General features: G+C 33.9%; 1 protein-coding gene across 9 annotated transcripts in view; it reads right to left on the bottom strand.

Moving 5' to 3' along the window:
• The window catches only part of ARHGAP12 (Rho GTPase activating protein 12), a 123,330-nt gene that overhangs the window by 20,746 nt on the left and 83,929 nt on the right, over positions 1 to 18,655 (bottom strand). For 5 of the 9 annotated variants that reach the window (XM_087420649.1, XM_087420648.1, XM_087420646.1 and 2 more), the window contains 5 exons: positions 17,495 to 17,620; positions 14,510 to 14,578; positions 14,088 to 14,162; positions 4,729 to 4,790; positions 278 to 359 (listed from right to left, as the gene is read on the bottom strand). In XM_087420649.1, the coding sequence (XP_087276775.1) occupies positions 278 to 359; positions 4,729 to 4,790; positions 14,088 to 14,162; positions 14,510 to 14,578; positions 17,495 to 17,620 (414 nt within the window). The remainder of the gene's footprint in view (positions 1 to 277; positions 360 to 4,728; positions 4,791 to 14,087; positions 14,163 to 14,509; positions 14,579 to 17,494; positions 17,621 to 18,655) is intronic. The other 4 variants (XM_004425249.3, XM_087420650.1, XM_014783559.2 and 1 more) reach the window with 2 other exon arrangements.

Genomic DNA, 18,655 nt, shown 5'->3' with positions numbered 1-18,655 from the left:
TTTATTTCTTCTATAATGCCCAAGTAGTAAGCCCAACTCTTCAGTTCCATGGATAAAACAAAATTTGTTGATTTTAATAATACTAATCAGACTGTTCTAATTAGCCTTCTTCTTTCTCTTATGAGTCAAAATCCATCTTTAAGAAAACTTCATTTACTTTTATTTGCACATTAGGTGTAGCTAGAAAGACTTTGTAATACTTCATGAAACTCAGACACAATACTATCCATATAATTTAAATGTATAAATACAGCCTCTAAAGAGAAAAAATACTTACCCAACTTGTGCTACTTCCTTGAGTTTTGGTAAAGAGTAAAGATGAACCCTGCAACACAGCCCAAGAAGACAACCAATTTTTCCTGTAATTATAAAGATCACCAATTAAAGCTCCAGTATCCAGTTTTTCCAACCAAATTTTAAAAATTAAAACCTATTAGCTGTTGCAATGTTGTCTACAATTTACAGTAATTACTGACATTCTAACTATTTTCATTGGGGCTAAAATGCTAAAGGAAATTACCATCATTTTATAGTCCCAACCTAACCATAAAGGCCCAAAAACAAATGAAGTTAAAGATACACGTTATCCAAATAACTATACCTAATTATGCTCGCATGGGATTAATCCAGCACATTTGTGATCAAGGGCACAAGTTTATTTTAAAGTCACATGAACTGAACACTATATTTGGCAAGAATTCTTATTCACAATTAAAAATTAGACAAACATGCTTATCTTACCCAATTCTTCATAGATACATATTGTTTTATATTTCTTGGTTATCTCCCTTTCCCTAATAAGGCTACTGTAGGTAAGCAGTTGATACTAGTACATTATAAGTATACAATAAATTACATACTGACTGGCCATTGAGATTACTATTACTAAGACGAGGTTTTTAAAAAATTTACCTAAATCACAAAATCAACATATATATATTTATATATCCAAACTCTGAATACAGAAATGTATAAAGGAAAAGGCCCCCATTTCTATTCCTTTTTTCAATCCACACTCCAGAAGTAACCAATGTTTACCTTATAAGGGAATTCAATTGTTGGCAAGCTAAAATGAACGTCAAGTATGTCTACTACAAGAATTTTTTAAGGCTTACCTTACAGCCAAACATATGGCTAGTTTTGTGAAAACTCTAGGCACTCAAAAGGAGGTTTATTCTCTATTTTCAGAATGTAGAATTTAATATCTATCAATTAGACCTACTTTATTATTTTGTTACTTTTTATGTCTACTTGAACTTCATGGATTAAGAAAAGTGGAAGAAAGTTTACTACTACTACTTAATTTCTATCTATTTTTCCTTTTATTTCCTGTTGTTTTTGCTTATGGTTGTTAACTCTACTTATTTGGTGAATGGCTATTCGCAATGATTAGATCTTCCTTGTGGATTTATCCACAGTGTTTCATCATTTTAAAGAACCCATCTTTGTGTAGCTTAATGCTTTTCCCCCAAATTGAACTGTCTGCTATTAAGATCCCTATTCCTGCTTTACTTTTTGACATGCCTTTTTCTTTGATGTTTTTAACTATTCTATATCATTTTTTAGATGTCTCTTTTGTATATAGTATTTAGTTGATCTTGCTTTGTGCTTCAATCTGAGCATCTTTTTCTTTCAATAGATGAGTATAGTCCCTTTACATTTACTGATATGATAGATATATTTGGTGCTTATTCTGTCATCGTTTTGTTATATTTTCATTTTATTTTATTACTTTGTGTGGATCTCAAGATATTTTGGAAGGACTTATTTTTATTTGTAAATTTATTTTACACTCAATCTTCTATCTGTTCAGATAACATCTACTGACTCCCTACTATGAAAAATGCTAAAATATATTTCCATTTTACATAGGCTTTATGAATTTAATGTTTTTTCACTCTTCACTAAATGTTTTTATTTTAGAAGTCATTTAAAAAAAAAACGTGTTAAGAGGTAAGTTCATTGTAATGTTTAAATTAATTGATAAATATTTTTTAAATGTCTCTTTGGATTTTGAATTTAATTTTCAAAATAAGAAAAACTATAGAACTAATAAATACGTATCTGAGAACAAATATTGAATATATGAATATCAAATTAACAATAATTGCCTCAAGGACTGAAGCACTTGCGTGACTGAGTTGCAAGCAGAATTAGTCATTTTTTTCCATGGAACCCAAATTTTTTCCTGAAAAAATGACTGAAGGACATACTATGGTTATTTAAACTTGAGTATTTGGCAGGTAGACATCATCTCAAAAATAAATGAAGTGAGCCTGTCATTTCAAAGAAAATAAATGATAGTATTTATTGACAATAAAAAATTAAAGCTTTCAAAGAGAAAGTAGGATTTTGGAAAACTTGGCACATCTGCCACTGTGATGTTGACAATTTTCCAATACTTAATGACTTTTCTGATGAATTACTGATTTGTGATTCTTTGATATTATAAAATAAAATGTGTCAACATTTGAAAAATCAGCAAACTGAGTAAGCCGATATTTTCCAAATGACTTATAAAATGCTACAAAATTATGCATGGGTAAAGATTCATTCAAAGTGCAACAGAGACCCATGGATTTTAATATGACTGAGTATGAAAAGTTCACTGATAGTTAATAGAGACCAATGGATTTTAATGTGACCGAGTATGTAAAGTTTATTAATAGTTTTTCAGAGTCTTCATTGCAACTAACATTTGTGGCATTTTGGTGTAGCAGAAAGACATACACAATTATCTGAGAAGGCTATTAAAATATTTCTCCCTTGTCCAAACTTATCTGTGTAAGGGAGGATTTTCTTCATTTACTTCAACCAAAATAGTATGTCACAACAGATTGACAGCAGCAGAGATGAGAATCCAGCTGTCTTCCATTAAGCCAGATACGTATTTAAGACTTTTGACAATGTAAAACAATGCCACGATTCTCAATGAAATTTTTTTGTACTAGAAAATATGGGAGTTTTTCTTCATAAAAATGTTATTTGTGTTAACATGTTATTAGTTTTAAAAGAGTTAATAAATATTTTTAAAATTCCTCAGTTTTAAATTCTCACAGTAAATATCTATAGATATAAACTATATGACAAAAGTTCTTTGCAGTAGTCCATAATTTTTAAGAGTTGAAACGAATCCCCAGACCAAAATATTTGAGAACCACTAATATACAGGGAATTAAAAGACTATTTTGCTCAATTCCACATAAAGAAATTTGAAGATGATGAAATGGATGATATTCTTAGAAAAACATAAATCACCAAAAGTATTCCAAAAATAGAAAACCTAAAAGACTAATTATCACAAGAAAAACAACAACAACGAAAACACAGAAACTGGCCAAAGAACTATCCGCACTACATATACCCAAAAGAGAGAAAGAGAAAAATAAAGACCTAATTCACAAGTGACTTCTACCAAGGAACAGTTTAAGGAACAGATAATTGCAGTGTTTGTAAAGCTATTTCAGAGCACTTAAAAGAAAAATTTCCAAGTACTAAAATCTGACAAAGACAGTTCAATTAGAGTAAATCTAAAAAGCTCAACTACATGCAAATCTGAAACTCTTCCTTGAGCAACAGACTAATCTCATTTTGACTAAAAAATCACAGCATTTTAGTGGTTTTTTAAAACTGGGGAAAATGCAACTTATCTTACAAAGAGTTAATTTCCTTAATTCATTAGGAGGTACTACACAAACCAAAAAAGCCAACAACCCAATAGAAAAACAGACAAAGGATATGAACTAACAATTCAACAACAACAAAAAACAAATACAAATAGCTTACGATACTCTATCCGCACTAAAAAGAAATGCAAATAAAACTACCATTTTCTCTCTAATCTCTATCAGCAAAGATCAAAGAATATGACAACATATTGAATTGGCAAAATTGTGGAGAAATCCACTGCTACTGGAAGTATGAACTGATCCAATGCCTTAGAGCACATCTGGAACATTCTATCAAAACGACCATTGCATAAGGTCTAGCAATTCCACTTTTGTAAAATTAGTTCTACAGGCATATATTTATATACTTGCAGAATGAACTATGCAAGTTACTAAATGTAATATCATTTGTCATAGCAAAAAAACCTAAATATCCTGTCTACCAATAGATAGGCATATGACAGGCATATTTACGTACTTGCAAATAAATAATGGTTAAATAAACTATGATACAGTCCTACAATATATAACCATGCAGCAGTTAAAAACAACGTGGTAGCTCTACATGCAATGAAATTCCCCAAGATGAAGTGTCAAAAGATGGTGTGTAAAAAATTAATCTATGCACATACAAATATATATATATATATTCTATCTCTGGAGGAAAACACTACATCTCATTAGACTTAACTGGTTGCCTCTGGCGAGGGGAACTGATGGCTGGGTGACTGATTTTTGACTAAATATTTTGTGTATCTTTTTTTTTTTGCCATGTATATTTACTACTTACTGAAAAAAAATTTTTTAATTAAAGCTAATGCTTGCTCAGAATCCTCTGCCTTATGACTTCTGAATTTAATATTACCTTACAAAATATATCAAGACAAATGAAAATTTCCCTACATTTCATGACAATCTTACATACATTATATTAGAAAATACATTATTTGAAATTCTTATAAACCTTTTAATCATTTCTACTAGAATATAATTATTTTTGTAGTTTTTATTGATTTCAATCAGATAAACCTGTCAGAACAGTGATGATTTGTGTACTTACCGAACCTTTTTCCCATTTTCAGTAATTTTTGTTACATTTAATAATCCATATTTCTCTTGACCCTATGGAACAGAATAATACTGTTTATACATTATTCATATAGACACTGAGGGCCAAATTCTTACATATGACTGAATCAAAATGATCTGGTACTCTAAAAATTAGCTTAAAAGAAAAGATTAGTCAGTATGTAATATGTTTAGTTCTGGAGTACATTAAATATAGAAGTATTTTCAGTAATTTTATAATTAAACACTTCCTCTTCTCAAGTCATAGCAGCCATAAGGTATTGTGCCATCAATTAGATTTCCATATGAAGTCTACAAGTCAGCACTGGAAAAATGATGTATGACTTCCTGTTCAAAGAGTGATGTAATGCTATCATGATAAATACCACAAAAAAGGAATTAATCACTTTGCTGTTATTTTACAACAATATAGTCTGAAAATTATTTAATACACTAACTCACTTTGTCAGAATATAAAAATAACTAGGTAGAACAAATGCAGTGATTGTATTTAATAAATTACTCAAAAGTAGCTGGTACTATGCATAATACTGGCCTTAATGTGGCATAAAACATTCACTATGTGCTTCATTAAACATGTTATCAGATGGTGAATTGGTCTCTGGACAAACCAGATATACTAATCAGCTCATGTCAAAAAGAGTGACACAGCTTTATCATCAAACCCCATGAAGGCAAAAGCCACAGTGCTCAAGTTAAATGCTACCTTAAAATTCTTCTAAGTGGAACTAAAGCAGGATTTTCTCTGCTTTAGCAGGCTATATTCAAACAAATTTTATTAAAAGGAGTTGGTACCTATGGTAATTAACATTAGTAAGCATTGTATGCACACGACAGAGCAGTCAATTTTACTTCAACTGAAACACACACACATAGACACACACACAGGAAAAAATATTCCCAATTCAGAATTTATTTCTGATTATTTAACTCATACCTCAGCTATTTTTTTCCATGTACTTTAATTAGAAAAAACCACATCTTTCTTGTATGGGAGATAAAAATAATATTGAGTACCTATTCTCAATAGTGTCTAAAAGATAACGTTTTAAAGTTTTGCCTGGTCTGATAAAAACTCACATCTATACACAAAGCTGACAATCTGTTATACTGGGAATTTGGGAAATACTCATATGAAGTTTTACTACCATTTTTTCATACAGCATAGGTTAGATCTCCTTAGATATGCACGTCTGATACTTTTCATAAGAGCTCTTTGTTGCCTCTCAACAAAAACATCAATTACAGTTATAAGTATGCACAGGATGTTAAGTGAGAACACTCCCAGTTTACTATCCCAATTTACTATCAGAAGCAGGGAGGAAAGAAAACTTCCAATGATAAGCAACTAAGCAACAACATTAATCTGAGAGGATGGGCACTGGTTATGTGAGCATGGGAACTGAAAGGGCAGAAAGGCAGGAATCCAGCCTATAAAAAATGCCAAAGCTGGAACTGTGCGGGGCAAAAGAGCAGAGGAAGGAAGGAAATACAGGTGTCAAAACACGAAGAAAAACAACAAGGACAGCAGTAGTGACAGACAGACTAAGCCTAAGGACAAGAGAGACATTCTAAATCAGGGATTCTTACCTGAATATGGATAGACTGAAATTGGTACAAAAAAGGGCATGTATATGCCTTGTTCAAGGAAAGGGTCCAGAACTTTCATGAAATTCTCACAGAGATCAAGACCCAAGTACTAATGCTCTAAGTATTAAGCACTAACTTGAACATAAAATAAGAACAAAATCTGCCACTTCCAAAATGTACAAATACAAAAACAATTATCATACAATGTGATAAGTGCTATGAGAAAGGTTTATCTAACTCAACCTGGGAGAGAAAGAAGGGAGTAAGAGAAGGCTTCCTGGAGACTGACACTTGAGCTAAGGAAGAGGAGTTAGCTAAATGGAAACAGTAGATAAAAATAACAGATAGTACAAAGGCACAGAAGCTCAAGAGAGCATATCATAGCTGATGGCCTTTAAATTTCCTCAAAGTACTGGGTGAGGTGGAGAAGTAGCAAGTAATGAAGCAGTGGAAAGAATGAACTAAGAAAGGGTGGCGAGACGGGGAACCAACTAGAACACTACCGTCATGTGTTGCTTAAGGATGGGGATATGTTCAAGAAATGCATCGTTAGGCGATTTCATCATTGTGAGAACATCATACAGTGTTCTCACACAAACTAGATGATATAGTCTACTATGCACCTAGGTTATATGGTGCTAATCTTAAGAGACCACCGTCGTACGTGCGGTCCATCATTGACAGAAGTGTCGTTATTTGATGTATGACTGTATTCTAATAATCACCATAAGACATACTGAAGGCCTGAACTAGGGCACTGACAGTGAGCAAGTGAAGAGGACCCAAATTTGAGAGACAGTCAGAAGACAGAATTCTGGGACTGGATGTGAAGGTAACAGGGAAGACCTGAGGAAAACTCCCAAGCTTGAGCAACTGCGTAGACAGTGGTATCCCAGCCTCAATGACACTTTCTTACAGAAGCTTTCCCTGACCACTCTTAAGTAGGAGCTCCTCCACCCCTCCCTTTATTTACTACTGTTCCCAGTTTGTTTCCTTTGTTGCACTTAATGCAAAGTACAATTACACATGTATTATTTATTCACTGTCTACTCCATTAAGTCGTATGTTGGGACCACGTCTGTCATGTTCATCAATGTATGACCAGTGCCTAGTACAGCACCCAGCATGTAGTTGGTGTTCAATATATACTTGTTGAAGTAATTAACCAACAGATTAGCAGTGCTATCACCAGAAAGAAATATAAGAAAACAAGGTCAGTGATGGAGAAAATAAAGCTTTAATCTTAAACACTGAAGTTTCTGAATTTGACATAAAAGTGCCAGGTAAGTAGATAAATAATATAGGTCTGGCTATACAGATAAGAGATTTGGGGAAAAAATTTAGACCGATTTTTATTTCATACTATTTGGCATACTTTCTCTACTTAATATGATTCAAAATAAACCAATGTTTATGTTGCTTACTAAAAAATAACTTCATAAAAAATATCTTAAGTCCTGTAAAAAATACCCATATTCACACGTGAATATTTCTTAGTCTAAATATAGTTGATATTCCAAGAGAAACTTATATTGAAAATAAGCAGAAATGTTTTAATAAGGATTAGCAAAATATGGTTAAATTTTAACCAAAAAGATTGTAATAAGATTATCTTATCCTAATAAGGCAAAAACACAATAAAATGTCAGTTCTATTAAGTAATCCGGGAAAACTTTCACAGGTTCATAATCACTTTGCAGGCTCCAGAATTTCTAATCAATGTTGCATTCACTTAGTAAAATAGGCATTTCCCTATTTCGGCTAACACGTATTATATACCAAAATCAATAGAGCCCATCAAAATCTTTATCTTCAGTTAATCACATTATAATTGTGTAAAATAAGATTCTTTTCATACAGAATAAGTAAACTTGAACAATGATAGAATGTTGAAAAAGAACCAGAAACTTCCAGAAGAGGTAAATCCAGACAGAAGGCAACTAGCGATTGCCAGGGGAAGACGGGGAAATGTGGAGTGACTGCTTAATGGGTACGGGTTTCCCTTTGAGGTGATGAAAATGTCCTGAAACTAGGTAGCAGTGATAGTTGCACACGTTGTAAATATATTAAATGCCACTGAAGTGTGTACCTTAAAATGGTTAATAGTTAATTTTATGTTATTCGAATTTCACCTCAATTAAAAAAACTTTTTAAAGAACCAATGTTATAAAAAACTAGATATTCAAATTACGTTTTTAAAACAGGCTCTAGAATAGTAATATTCAATGCAGAAAACTACCAAATTTGTCCACTAATACTTTTTTTAAAGAAAGTGTTGAAATGTCCTTTTCTCCAAAACGGGTAATGCATTATCATTTTTTTTTTTTTGTGAGGAAGATGGGCCCTGAGCTAACATCTGCCAATCCTCCTCTTTTTTTGTTGAGGAAGACTGGCCCTGGGCTAACATCCATGCCTATCCTCCTCTACTTTATATAGGACGCTGCCACACCATGACCTGACAAGCGGTGTGTCGGTGCACACCTGGGATCCGAACCAGCGAACCCCAGGCCGCCACAGCAGAGCTCGCGCACTTAACCTCTTGCGCCACCAGGCCGGCCCCTCCAAAATGGGTAATGCATTTTAATACTATAATTGGAAATACCAATTGAAAACCTCAAGTTTCCAAATTATATATATTCTAAAATTTTATTCAGGATTTAGTAATTTTAGTAACTTTAAAATGCATATTCTCATAGGCACATTGGGGCAAATAGAGATTTGGTTCTTAGATCAGCCCACAAAATCCTATTTAACGCGCTGTTGTTACATGCCGTCAAGTCGGCTCCGACTCCTGGCCACCCTACGAATGAGTGATGCCCACAATGTCCTGTCCTCGACAGCCTGACTCAGCTCCTGTAGACGCATGCCTATGGCTTCCTTTATGGGGTCAATCCATTTCACACTTGGTCTTCCTCTTTCCCCGCTGCCTTCTGCTTTTCCCAGCATTACTGTCTTTTCCAAAGAATCCTGCCTTCTCATGATGTGCCCCAAGTAGGACAGCCTCAGTTTTATCATTTTTGCCTCCAGCGATAGAGGCGGCTTAATTTGCTCTAGGACCCACTTGTTTGTCTTTCTGGCAGGCCAGGGTATCCACAGAGCTCTCCTCCAACACCATATCTCAAACATATCCATTTTTTTCCCGTCAGTCTTCTCCACTGTCCAGGTTTGGCACTCATACATAGTATTGGGAACACGAGGGTGTGGGGAATCTTGGCCTCAGATCTTTCCTAATTCTTTCATTTCTGCCCTTCCAAGTCTCCACCTTCTCTTGATTTCCTGGCTGCAGTCTCCATTTAAATTGATGACTGAACCAAGGTAAACAAACTCTTTAGCAATTACAATGTCTTCACCGTCTATGCTCAAGTTGTGTAGTTCTGCAGTTGTGATTTTTGTCTTCTTGATGTTCAAATGCAGTCCTGCTTGTCCACTTTCTTCTTTCACTTTCGTCAGAAGTTTTCAAGTCATTGCTGCTTTCTGTCAGTAAGATGGTGTCATCTGTATATCTTAGATTGTTGATATTTCTTCCACCAATTTTCACTCCTCCTTCATCTGAGTCTAGCCCAGTTTTTTGTGTACGTTCTGTGTATAAATTAAACACACAGGGAAAGAAAATGCACTCCTGTCTGACACTTTCTGCCTATAGGAAACCATTCTGTCTCTCCACATTCTGTCCTGACAGTGGCTTCTTGTCCACAATACAGGTTACATATCAGGACACTCAAGTGCTGAGGCACGCCCATTTCTTTCAGAGTAGCCCATAACTTTTCACGATCCATGCAGTCACAGGCTTTACTGTAGTCTATAAATAAACATAGACTAACCTTCTGAAATTCTTTGGAGCACTCCAGTAGCCAATGAATAATCTCAATTAGATCTTGTGTGCCTCTCACTTTTCAAAATCCAGCTTGGACATCAGGCATTTCTTGCTCCATATAAGGTCAAAGCCTTTGCTGCAGCACCTTGAGCATCACTTTACCTGCATGAGAAATTAGAGCAGTGGTCCTGTAGTTACTGCACTCCTTGGCATCTCCTTTCTTGGGGATTGGGATATATATCGAACGTTTCCAGTATGTAGGCCACTGTTTTCTTTTCCATATTTGTTGGCATATTCTTGTTAGGATTTTGACAGATTCAGTCTCTGTGGCATGAAATAATTCTAGCAATATCCCATCTACCCCCGGTGACTTATTGCTTCCTAGTACTTTCAGGGCAGCTTTCACTTCACTTTCTAGAATTACAGATTCTTCCTCATAGAAATCTTCCTCAAAGAAAGCTGTTACCTTTTGTCTCTTCTGTACAGATCTTCAGTATACTATTTCCACCTTCCCTTTATCTTCTCCTGATCAGATAGTGTGCTTCCCTGTTGGTTGTTCAGCATTCCTAATCTAGGTTTAAATTTCCCTTCAATTTTTTGAACCTTCTGGAAGAGACCTCTTGTTCTTCCTTTTTTGTTGTTCTCTTCTATCTCTTTGCACTGGCCATTAGAGTGGTTCTCTTTATCTCTACGTGACAGCCTCTGAAAAACTGCGTTGAGGATTCTAATCCTACTTTTGTCACGTTTTACTTTTGTTTCTCGTCAGTCCGTAGCAAGTTTTTGTACTTCTGTCATCCATCTCGATTTTTCTTTTCTTTTGACTTCAGGCATTATCTTTTCATATTTTTCCTTAATAATATTTCTGGTTTTAGTCCATGGTTCTTCTGGTTTTTGGTCAATTAAGTTTAACAATGCAAAATCTGTTTTTTATGTGGACTTTAAATTTGTCAGATATTTAATCCATATTGCAGGAAAAAAAATTGATTTTTTAAAAATGTCTACACTATTTCCAAAAATGATTTGAAGGGACTATGAAAAATAAAAGTAATTCATTTGAAAACTAGAAATGAAATAAGAAAAAATGAACATGTTTAAAATTTATATTCAGAGATAGAATTTTAAATCTGGTTTGATTAGAAGAGACTGAATGACAATATCATGCTAAGTGAACAAAGCCTGTCAAAAAAAGCATATTACATGATTCTATTCATATGAAATGTCCCGAACAGGCAAATCTAGTGAAACAGAAAGTAGATTACTGGTTGCTTATGGCTTGATGGGATGTAGAGGGGTGACAGCAAATGAGCATAGGGTTTCCCTTTGAGGTGACGAAAATATTCTAAAATTGTGATGATGGTTGCACATATCTGACTATCTAAAAACCCCTGAATTATACACTTTAAATGCATGAATTATATGGTGAGTTACATTTCAATAAAGCTTTTATAAAAACAAAACAAAAAAAGAGAAGAGTTTGAAGAGGTAGACAGGCAATTTCCAGAGATTTTAAGATGACATCAAGCAGGTAACAGCAATTATGGTATCATTTTCATTTCTAAATTTGTAGTTTCCTTTTTCTTACCACTAAGGCTTTATACCAACCAGATTTTATCTCACAAAAAATGACAAAAAAAATATCTCCTTGTATTAACTGGCTAAGAGTGGGAAAGACAGGCATGACTTGGTGGGAACAGGGTAAGTGGACAAGAGAGAGTAGAGAGCCAAGGGAGGGAGGAGAAGTCAAGGAGGGCCAAAGGCTCAGTGGGGAAGGGCAAGACACCATGGAAGAGGTACATTCCCCATTCCAGAGGGAAAGGAAGAGCTGTAGGTTTATGTGAAAACAGAACAGCCTCAGGTAGAATTAACAGAGCTGTTCGTTTTTCTCACCTGAAGATAAACAAAAAATTAAACTGAGGAAATACTGGTGAGGCAATTCCCTGTGATGGCCATCAGAGGGTACCATGAGTCCAGGATGGTCTAGATGCTTTCAAACTCTTCAGAAAATGGGAAATAATGTACAAACAGTTCTTTGTAACTCCATGTGTAACACTTACAAATTCACATTTCTAAAATTAGTTAGAAATTCCATTTTACCAAAATATAAATCATTTATCAAAGGTCTTCTTAGGAATTATATATTACCCATATTTAAAATAGGTTAAAAAGGTTTCTGACTTCTCTAGATGGACTGATGAATTATAGTAATAGAACCTTAGATTCATGCAGGAATTCTTGACAAAACCACTAAAATCATGTTCACTTTTATCTTTACTTCATGTTTATGTAACCAGGACTGTGTTAAATAATGCAAAAGATAAAAAGTAGAAACTAGTCCCTATCTATCTCTTAGGAGTTTAAAACGTTAGTAGGGAGAAGAGGAGTACATGGGGTAATTTTCACACCATTCAATGCAGTAAGTGACTTGAGAGTTCAGAAAAACAAGAAGAGATCATTATCATGCTGGGGTTAGTCCTGCAAGGCCTCCTAAAGAGTCAGCGCAGGATTTGACTCTAAGTGTAGAAAAACCAAGGACCACTGTAGGCAGGGGTAACTACCTGAGCAATGTCAGAAGGAAACGTGTACAACATGTGATATGAACCATAAAAGACCCGACTAGGCTACAGAATGGAGAAAGAGTCAGAAAAGTGAAACGGCATCTGTGGAATCTTCGCCTCTGACTAAGAAATCAGAAGTATGCTACTAAAAAATAGTCTGTTACAGTTTCATAATATAAGGAAGTAAAAATAAGTGTTTGTCTTTTAAAAAGCTTTAAAAGTTTCATTTATTCAACAAATATATACCGAACAGCTACTAAATGGCACTGCAGTGGTATTGGGGTTACTCTGTTCCCGCTCTAACAAAGCTTTTCTTTGTCTAGTGGGGAAAAGAGACATTAATAGCAAGTTGGAGGTTTCTAGAAGAGACAAGAAATAAAAAGACTATTCTATGTAATCAAATAACATATACTTAAATGCTATGAAGAGTATTACAAGGAAACCTGAACAAATCCAGAGGATTAGAATAAAAATCTCTGAGGAAGCAAAGTGTGAACTGAGCTCTAAGGAATGAACAGAAGTTAACGAGGCAAGATGTGGGAGAGAAATGTTTCAGTGGGCAGAGGAAGGACCCGTGCAAAGACCTTGAGTTGAAGGCTCCTTTGAGGAACGAAAAGGGCAGTGTAGCTGGAGGAAAACGAGCAAGGAGGGAAGATGAGAACACAAGAAGTATGAGGCAAGGCTGGAGAAGCAGTCAAGAGTCAGAGCATGCACAGTCTTGTAGTCCTCAGTAAAAATTTTAGTCTTCGTTCTAAAAGAAAAGGGAAGCCACTGAAGGGGAACAGCGGGATCAGCAAATTACAGGAAAGAATGGTGGAGGGACTACCAATACGGAGATCAAGTACAACTTCATCCAAGTTAAGTTGGTGTCTCAGGAGAAGTCACTCGGAGGTTTTTCAGTTTAGGGGAACTTAAAGCTGAGTTATGTATCTCTGATATTCATCTGGCATAGACGGGGCCATGTACTTTACAGTATAGGAAAAAAATGGTGTCTGTGCTCATTGAGGAGGAGGGACATGCTTCTTACCTTTGGACTGCTGGCCTGAGGAAAAAAGAGTGAAGTGTAATTTGATAGTATTCTCTGGGGATTTTTATATTTATTTTTAAAAACCAAACAAATTCATCACTTACAAATATGGTATATATAAACTCATCATGAAGATACCATATTTTGCACAAAAAGGGGCTTTTAAGTCAATAAAATCTGATGTTTAATTTAATCCTATTTTAATTATAATTATTTTTTTAAAACCAATGAAATTTAATAAAAGCCCAAGAAATATTTAAACATTACACTTAGAGAAAATTACTTTACTGAAATTGATTGAAATAACTGGACTATAATATACTACATGTTGCTACCATACTAACTGTATCTTGGTGCTTTGGTGAAGAGGGAGAAGACTCATTTTCAGCAAAGCAGGGTTTTGAGGCAGTTGGAGATTCCTACAAGAAATAAGTAATGAACAATGTTACTCTATTTTATATAATTATATTTCTCCCTCTACTCACAGTGGGAGAGCTTAACAAGGAAGGCTAAGAAAATTTTTTTTCCTAATTACTTTCTTTCTATATTCAGCTCTAAAACTAATATGGTACTTATTTGAAAACTACAGCTGTCACAAAGTTTATGAAACAGGGCATATTTTATACCAATTACAGTTAAATTTAAATACCGCATACAGAATTACTCAAAAGAAATGATATACGTTGCCTTGAAATCATGATATTGTATTAGCTTGAAGTAAAATCTAAACACTCACGGATAAAAACGTAATAGTCACCATACTAACTTGCTCTTGGTGTAGTAGGTATGAATATCCAGTACTAGGCGAGAAATAGTCACAGGAATTACCTGGCAACTGCCAGAATAAGAATTTTATTTTAGTCAACAGCTATGTAAGAAATCAAATTAAATTGCTATTAATATTTAAAGTAATTTTAATAGTATAGCTAACTTTTCAATTATTAGCAATAAGCAAGATTTTTAAAAATGCAAAGAAGAAATCTCAGATTTAAAGATTAATAACTCACCAGAAAAAGAAAGAAATGTTTTAATGTCTAAGCCCACAAGAAAATAATAGCAGCAAACCAATAATGCGCATTTTTAAAGCAATTCTGCTTTGTCAATATTAAAACATGGTATGTGATTTCTACCACAGGTGTTTATAAGACTATTCATGGAGGATAAGACTGAAAAAACGTTTTTTTGCTACCAAGAGCCAAGCTCCATTTAAATTTTCTCCATTCCCCTACATGCTTTGAATAATTTCAAGAAAAGAGAACTTGAAAAATAACATGCCAGTATGTATTATTAATTTTCCTATAAAACCAAATAATTTCTTTGAACATTCATCCTCACATCTGTATCAATCTACTTTTCTATGCTTATGAAACTGGATAAGGTACAGTCGCCAAATCTGGGAATTTGTGTTAAATCACAATGCAAAAAACTTTTAACTCTACGTCTATTCACTTTGAAACAAGTCTTCAGGGTTATATCCTATACAATTTGTAAATACAGAAACCAGGTTAACAGTGAAGTTTACAGGGAAAACTCTTGAAGGGACAACCTTACAAATCAAACATTCAAGGCCTACACTGTTAATGGAGAAAACATTAAAATCACATCAAATATATCCTTACAAAAAGAAATTACACTTAATGCCCAAATCTCAGTTTAGCCTCATTTAAGTATTTTTTTCTGACAGCTTCAGATGTTTCACTTTTCAATTTCCCATCTTCTAAAAAGAGTCTAATATTAAAACAGTCTGAGTAAAAGAGGAAAGATTTGATGACCCACAAACTAGAAAATAAATTATTGAATAAAATGAATAGTAATCACGGTTTTTCATAACACTATCAGTCCTACAGAAGAAAAAACCACACAGTAATAATGTATGTATAACAATTATAATTATTACAAACAATTATTTTACATTTATACATTTATTTATGTAGATTTATGTGTTTATGCATATATAAATATATCTTAAATGTCTACAAAGAGCAGGTTGTAGTACAAACCATATATTGGCAGAAACAGACAGATACATATACACATAGACATCACACAGCTATCTCCTCCAGGCTTGTCTGGCAACTGAATTAGGACCTATGTCTTCATAACAACACTTGCTACACAGCATTAGGTTTCTTTGATTACATTTCAAGTTATACACACTTTACCCCTTTATCATATATTAGTCAGCTAGTCTGTCCTGAAATAGTCCCTCTTTCATAACCTCAAATCTTAAAAAGACATACACTAGGTGATGATAACAGAAAAGTTTATAATTATCTACGACTCCATTTATAAAGGGTAAGGTGGGGGGAAAAAGAGAATTCTACCCCAAAATAAGCAAATCTCTGATCTCAAGAAAATCATATTCTCACAACTCTGAAATAATTAGATGAAAAATGAAATGTAATAAGAACTTCATGCAAGTTATTCTAATAATAGACTGAAAATGAATCTCAAGAAAAATTAAAAAGGAGTAAAAAATTTTAAGTCTAACATCACCCAAATAATCATCCCTTTTGTTCTGGTACGAAGAGGGAGTGGAGTTGGTCCAACAATGGCTTTTGCCTTAGAGCATTATATGTGGTATTTAGGAGCTTTCTGTACACACTAAATTGTAATCTGGTTCTTGGAGTCAAACGCATTTTTCTCTTAAAATCTCTAGGAATCTTACCTACTCAGGTTAATTTCAATGCTAATATATTTTGAAGGATTCTTCAATAGCACAGACGCCAGAATTTCACTCCTTTAATATGCCATCTATATTCAACCACATAACATCCTTACAAATAGAAATCAGAAACTGGTCTAGTACTTTCCTTGTGCTATTAGTCCATCTTATAAACATAATGTGTGCAGACTGTTTCTGCAGCTCCACAAAAGTCCACTTTTTAATTTAACAAAGATCAACTTTATAGTCACTGTAATACTAAAAAAATACTCGTTTTGACTGATAGATTGAGATAATTTATAAAGAAATTGAAGACTGAAAGTATCCAAACAGAAAAATATACCTGAGGAGAGTTCATCCTGTTTTCACTAACACACCTAAAAATGCAGGTAACCTGTTAATTATGCCAAAAGAGAAACCTGATGGTAAAAAATAAGAGTCCCCAATGACAAATACCTTTTTAAAATAATTTACTTAGTTTTGGGGTATTACTGCCACCTTCACATGATAACATTAGTATGCCTAATGTTCTGCAAATCTGTACTAATTTCCTACTCTATCCCCAAAATGAAGCCACAATGTAAACATGTAACTCACAAGGAAGTTAAAAACTTGATGACTTTTCCATTCTGATGTTTGCATCAAAATTCATCCCCTATTTGAAACAGAGAACATTACTTTCCAGACTGATAAAAGAAGCTCCTTGTACAGAGAGCATTTAGGGAAACAAGGAGTAAGATTTCAATTTTCCCTGGAATGGGGAAATTAATTAAATTTCTTTACTATAAAACCTCCTAGAGATTGAAGACAAACAAACAATAACAGATATGAGACTTTAAAATAGGGTTATCAAAAAAATCTGTCACCTACTAGGCTCAAAGGTATCAAGGTATACATCATTAAGCCACAAATAAGTCAGTCCCTTGTGCAAAAATCAAAAAACTACAAAACCAAAACCCACTCCAGGACCAACTGATGCTATATACAATAAAACAGGAGTTATCAAAGTAATAGATTAACTAAGGAGAAAATAAAATAATAAAGTACTTGCCAAAATTCTCAACAGATTTTCTCCAAAAGTCCTACCTTGTCATTGGTGTCCAACACAATGGTGCTGTGTCTCCACTTTGTTAATACTATTGGTTCCTGCAGCCGCCTGTCCAAGCTCCTACTTTTAATTATTTCTCTTTGCTGCTGGGATGAAGCATTATACTAAAGGAAACAAAATATACTTCATAAATCACAGAAAGAAAAGTGAGACCTAAACATGCTGGCTCCCAATGACACATGACAGTAGGCAAAGTTCATCACATGACACTAACATGAATTTTCTGGGCTCAGTTTTCTCATCTTTGACCAGCACTGTGGCACAACTGGAAGACCACCGATTTTGCTGTTGGAGAAACCCAAGTTAATGTTATATTTGGCAAAATATTTAATCTCCCCAAGTCTAACTTTCATCAACTTTAAAACAAATCTAACAAATATTTCATTCACAGAGCTGTTATAAGGATTAAACAAAGCATAAAAAGTATCAAATATTGCCCTGACAGTAGGGTCTTAATAAATATTAGTTATCATAATTTATAAAATGAGGTCATTGGACGAATTAATATTTTAAGGTTCCTTCTACTTCTAAAATCCACATAAATTCAACTTTTGGTTTAGGTCTTAAAAATAATGCTTACAAACACTTTAACAGTATTTTCACATTTAAAGGGTCGTTTGTTCTTACTTTTGCTTTCACTTATAGGCTAAACATACTATTATTTGTTTCTCTGAAGTGGTAAAACATAACCAGGTCAAAGCTAGAGGTGGTACTAGTTCTAAAGACCAATCCTGAATATATCAGTTGTGCACAAAGGATAGGCAATAACTGCTAAGAAAACTGCATATAAAATTAAGAACGCATTATCAGTAGGCATTAAATCATGAAGTGTTTGAAATGTCAAGCAGATCACCAAGCAAAAACATCGAGAAATGTGAGGTTTAATAGTTATGCTGTTTATACAGGCAATTTTAGTAAATTATAAATAATAAATTACAATAAAATAACAAAAGAAAACTAATCTGCTTTTTAAGGGATACATTCTTCCTCTGAAACCAAAGGATACCTAATATCTACTCCCCTCACCCTTAAAGAGCCCAGTAAATCTTAAATTTTAATGACTCTGATTATAATTTCAATGAAAGTATATTTTGTGGATGCTTTGAATATTAAAAAATCTTCCAGCATCTTTCTCCACA

Source organism: Ceratotherium simum, chromosome 32 (genome assembly GCF_057802395.1).
Source record: "Ceratotherium simum simum isolate JZ-2026a chromosome 32, ASM5780239v1, whole genome shotgun sequence".
Lineage (NCBI taxonomy): Eukaryota > Metazoa > Chordata > Mammalia > Perissodactyla > Rhinocerotidae > Ceratotherium > Ceratotherium simum.
The sequence above is the reverse complement of the archived record's forward strand: the minus strand, read 5'-3'. Positions and strand labels throughout refer to the sequence as shown.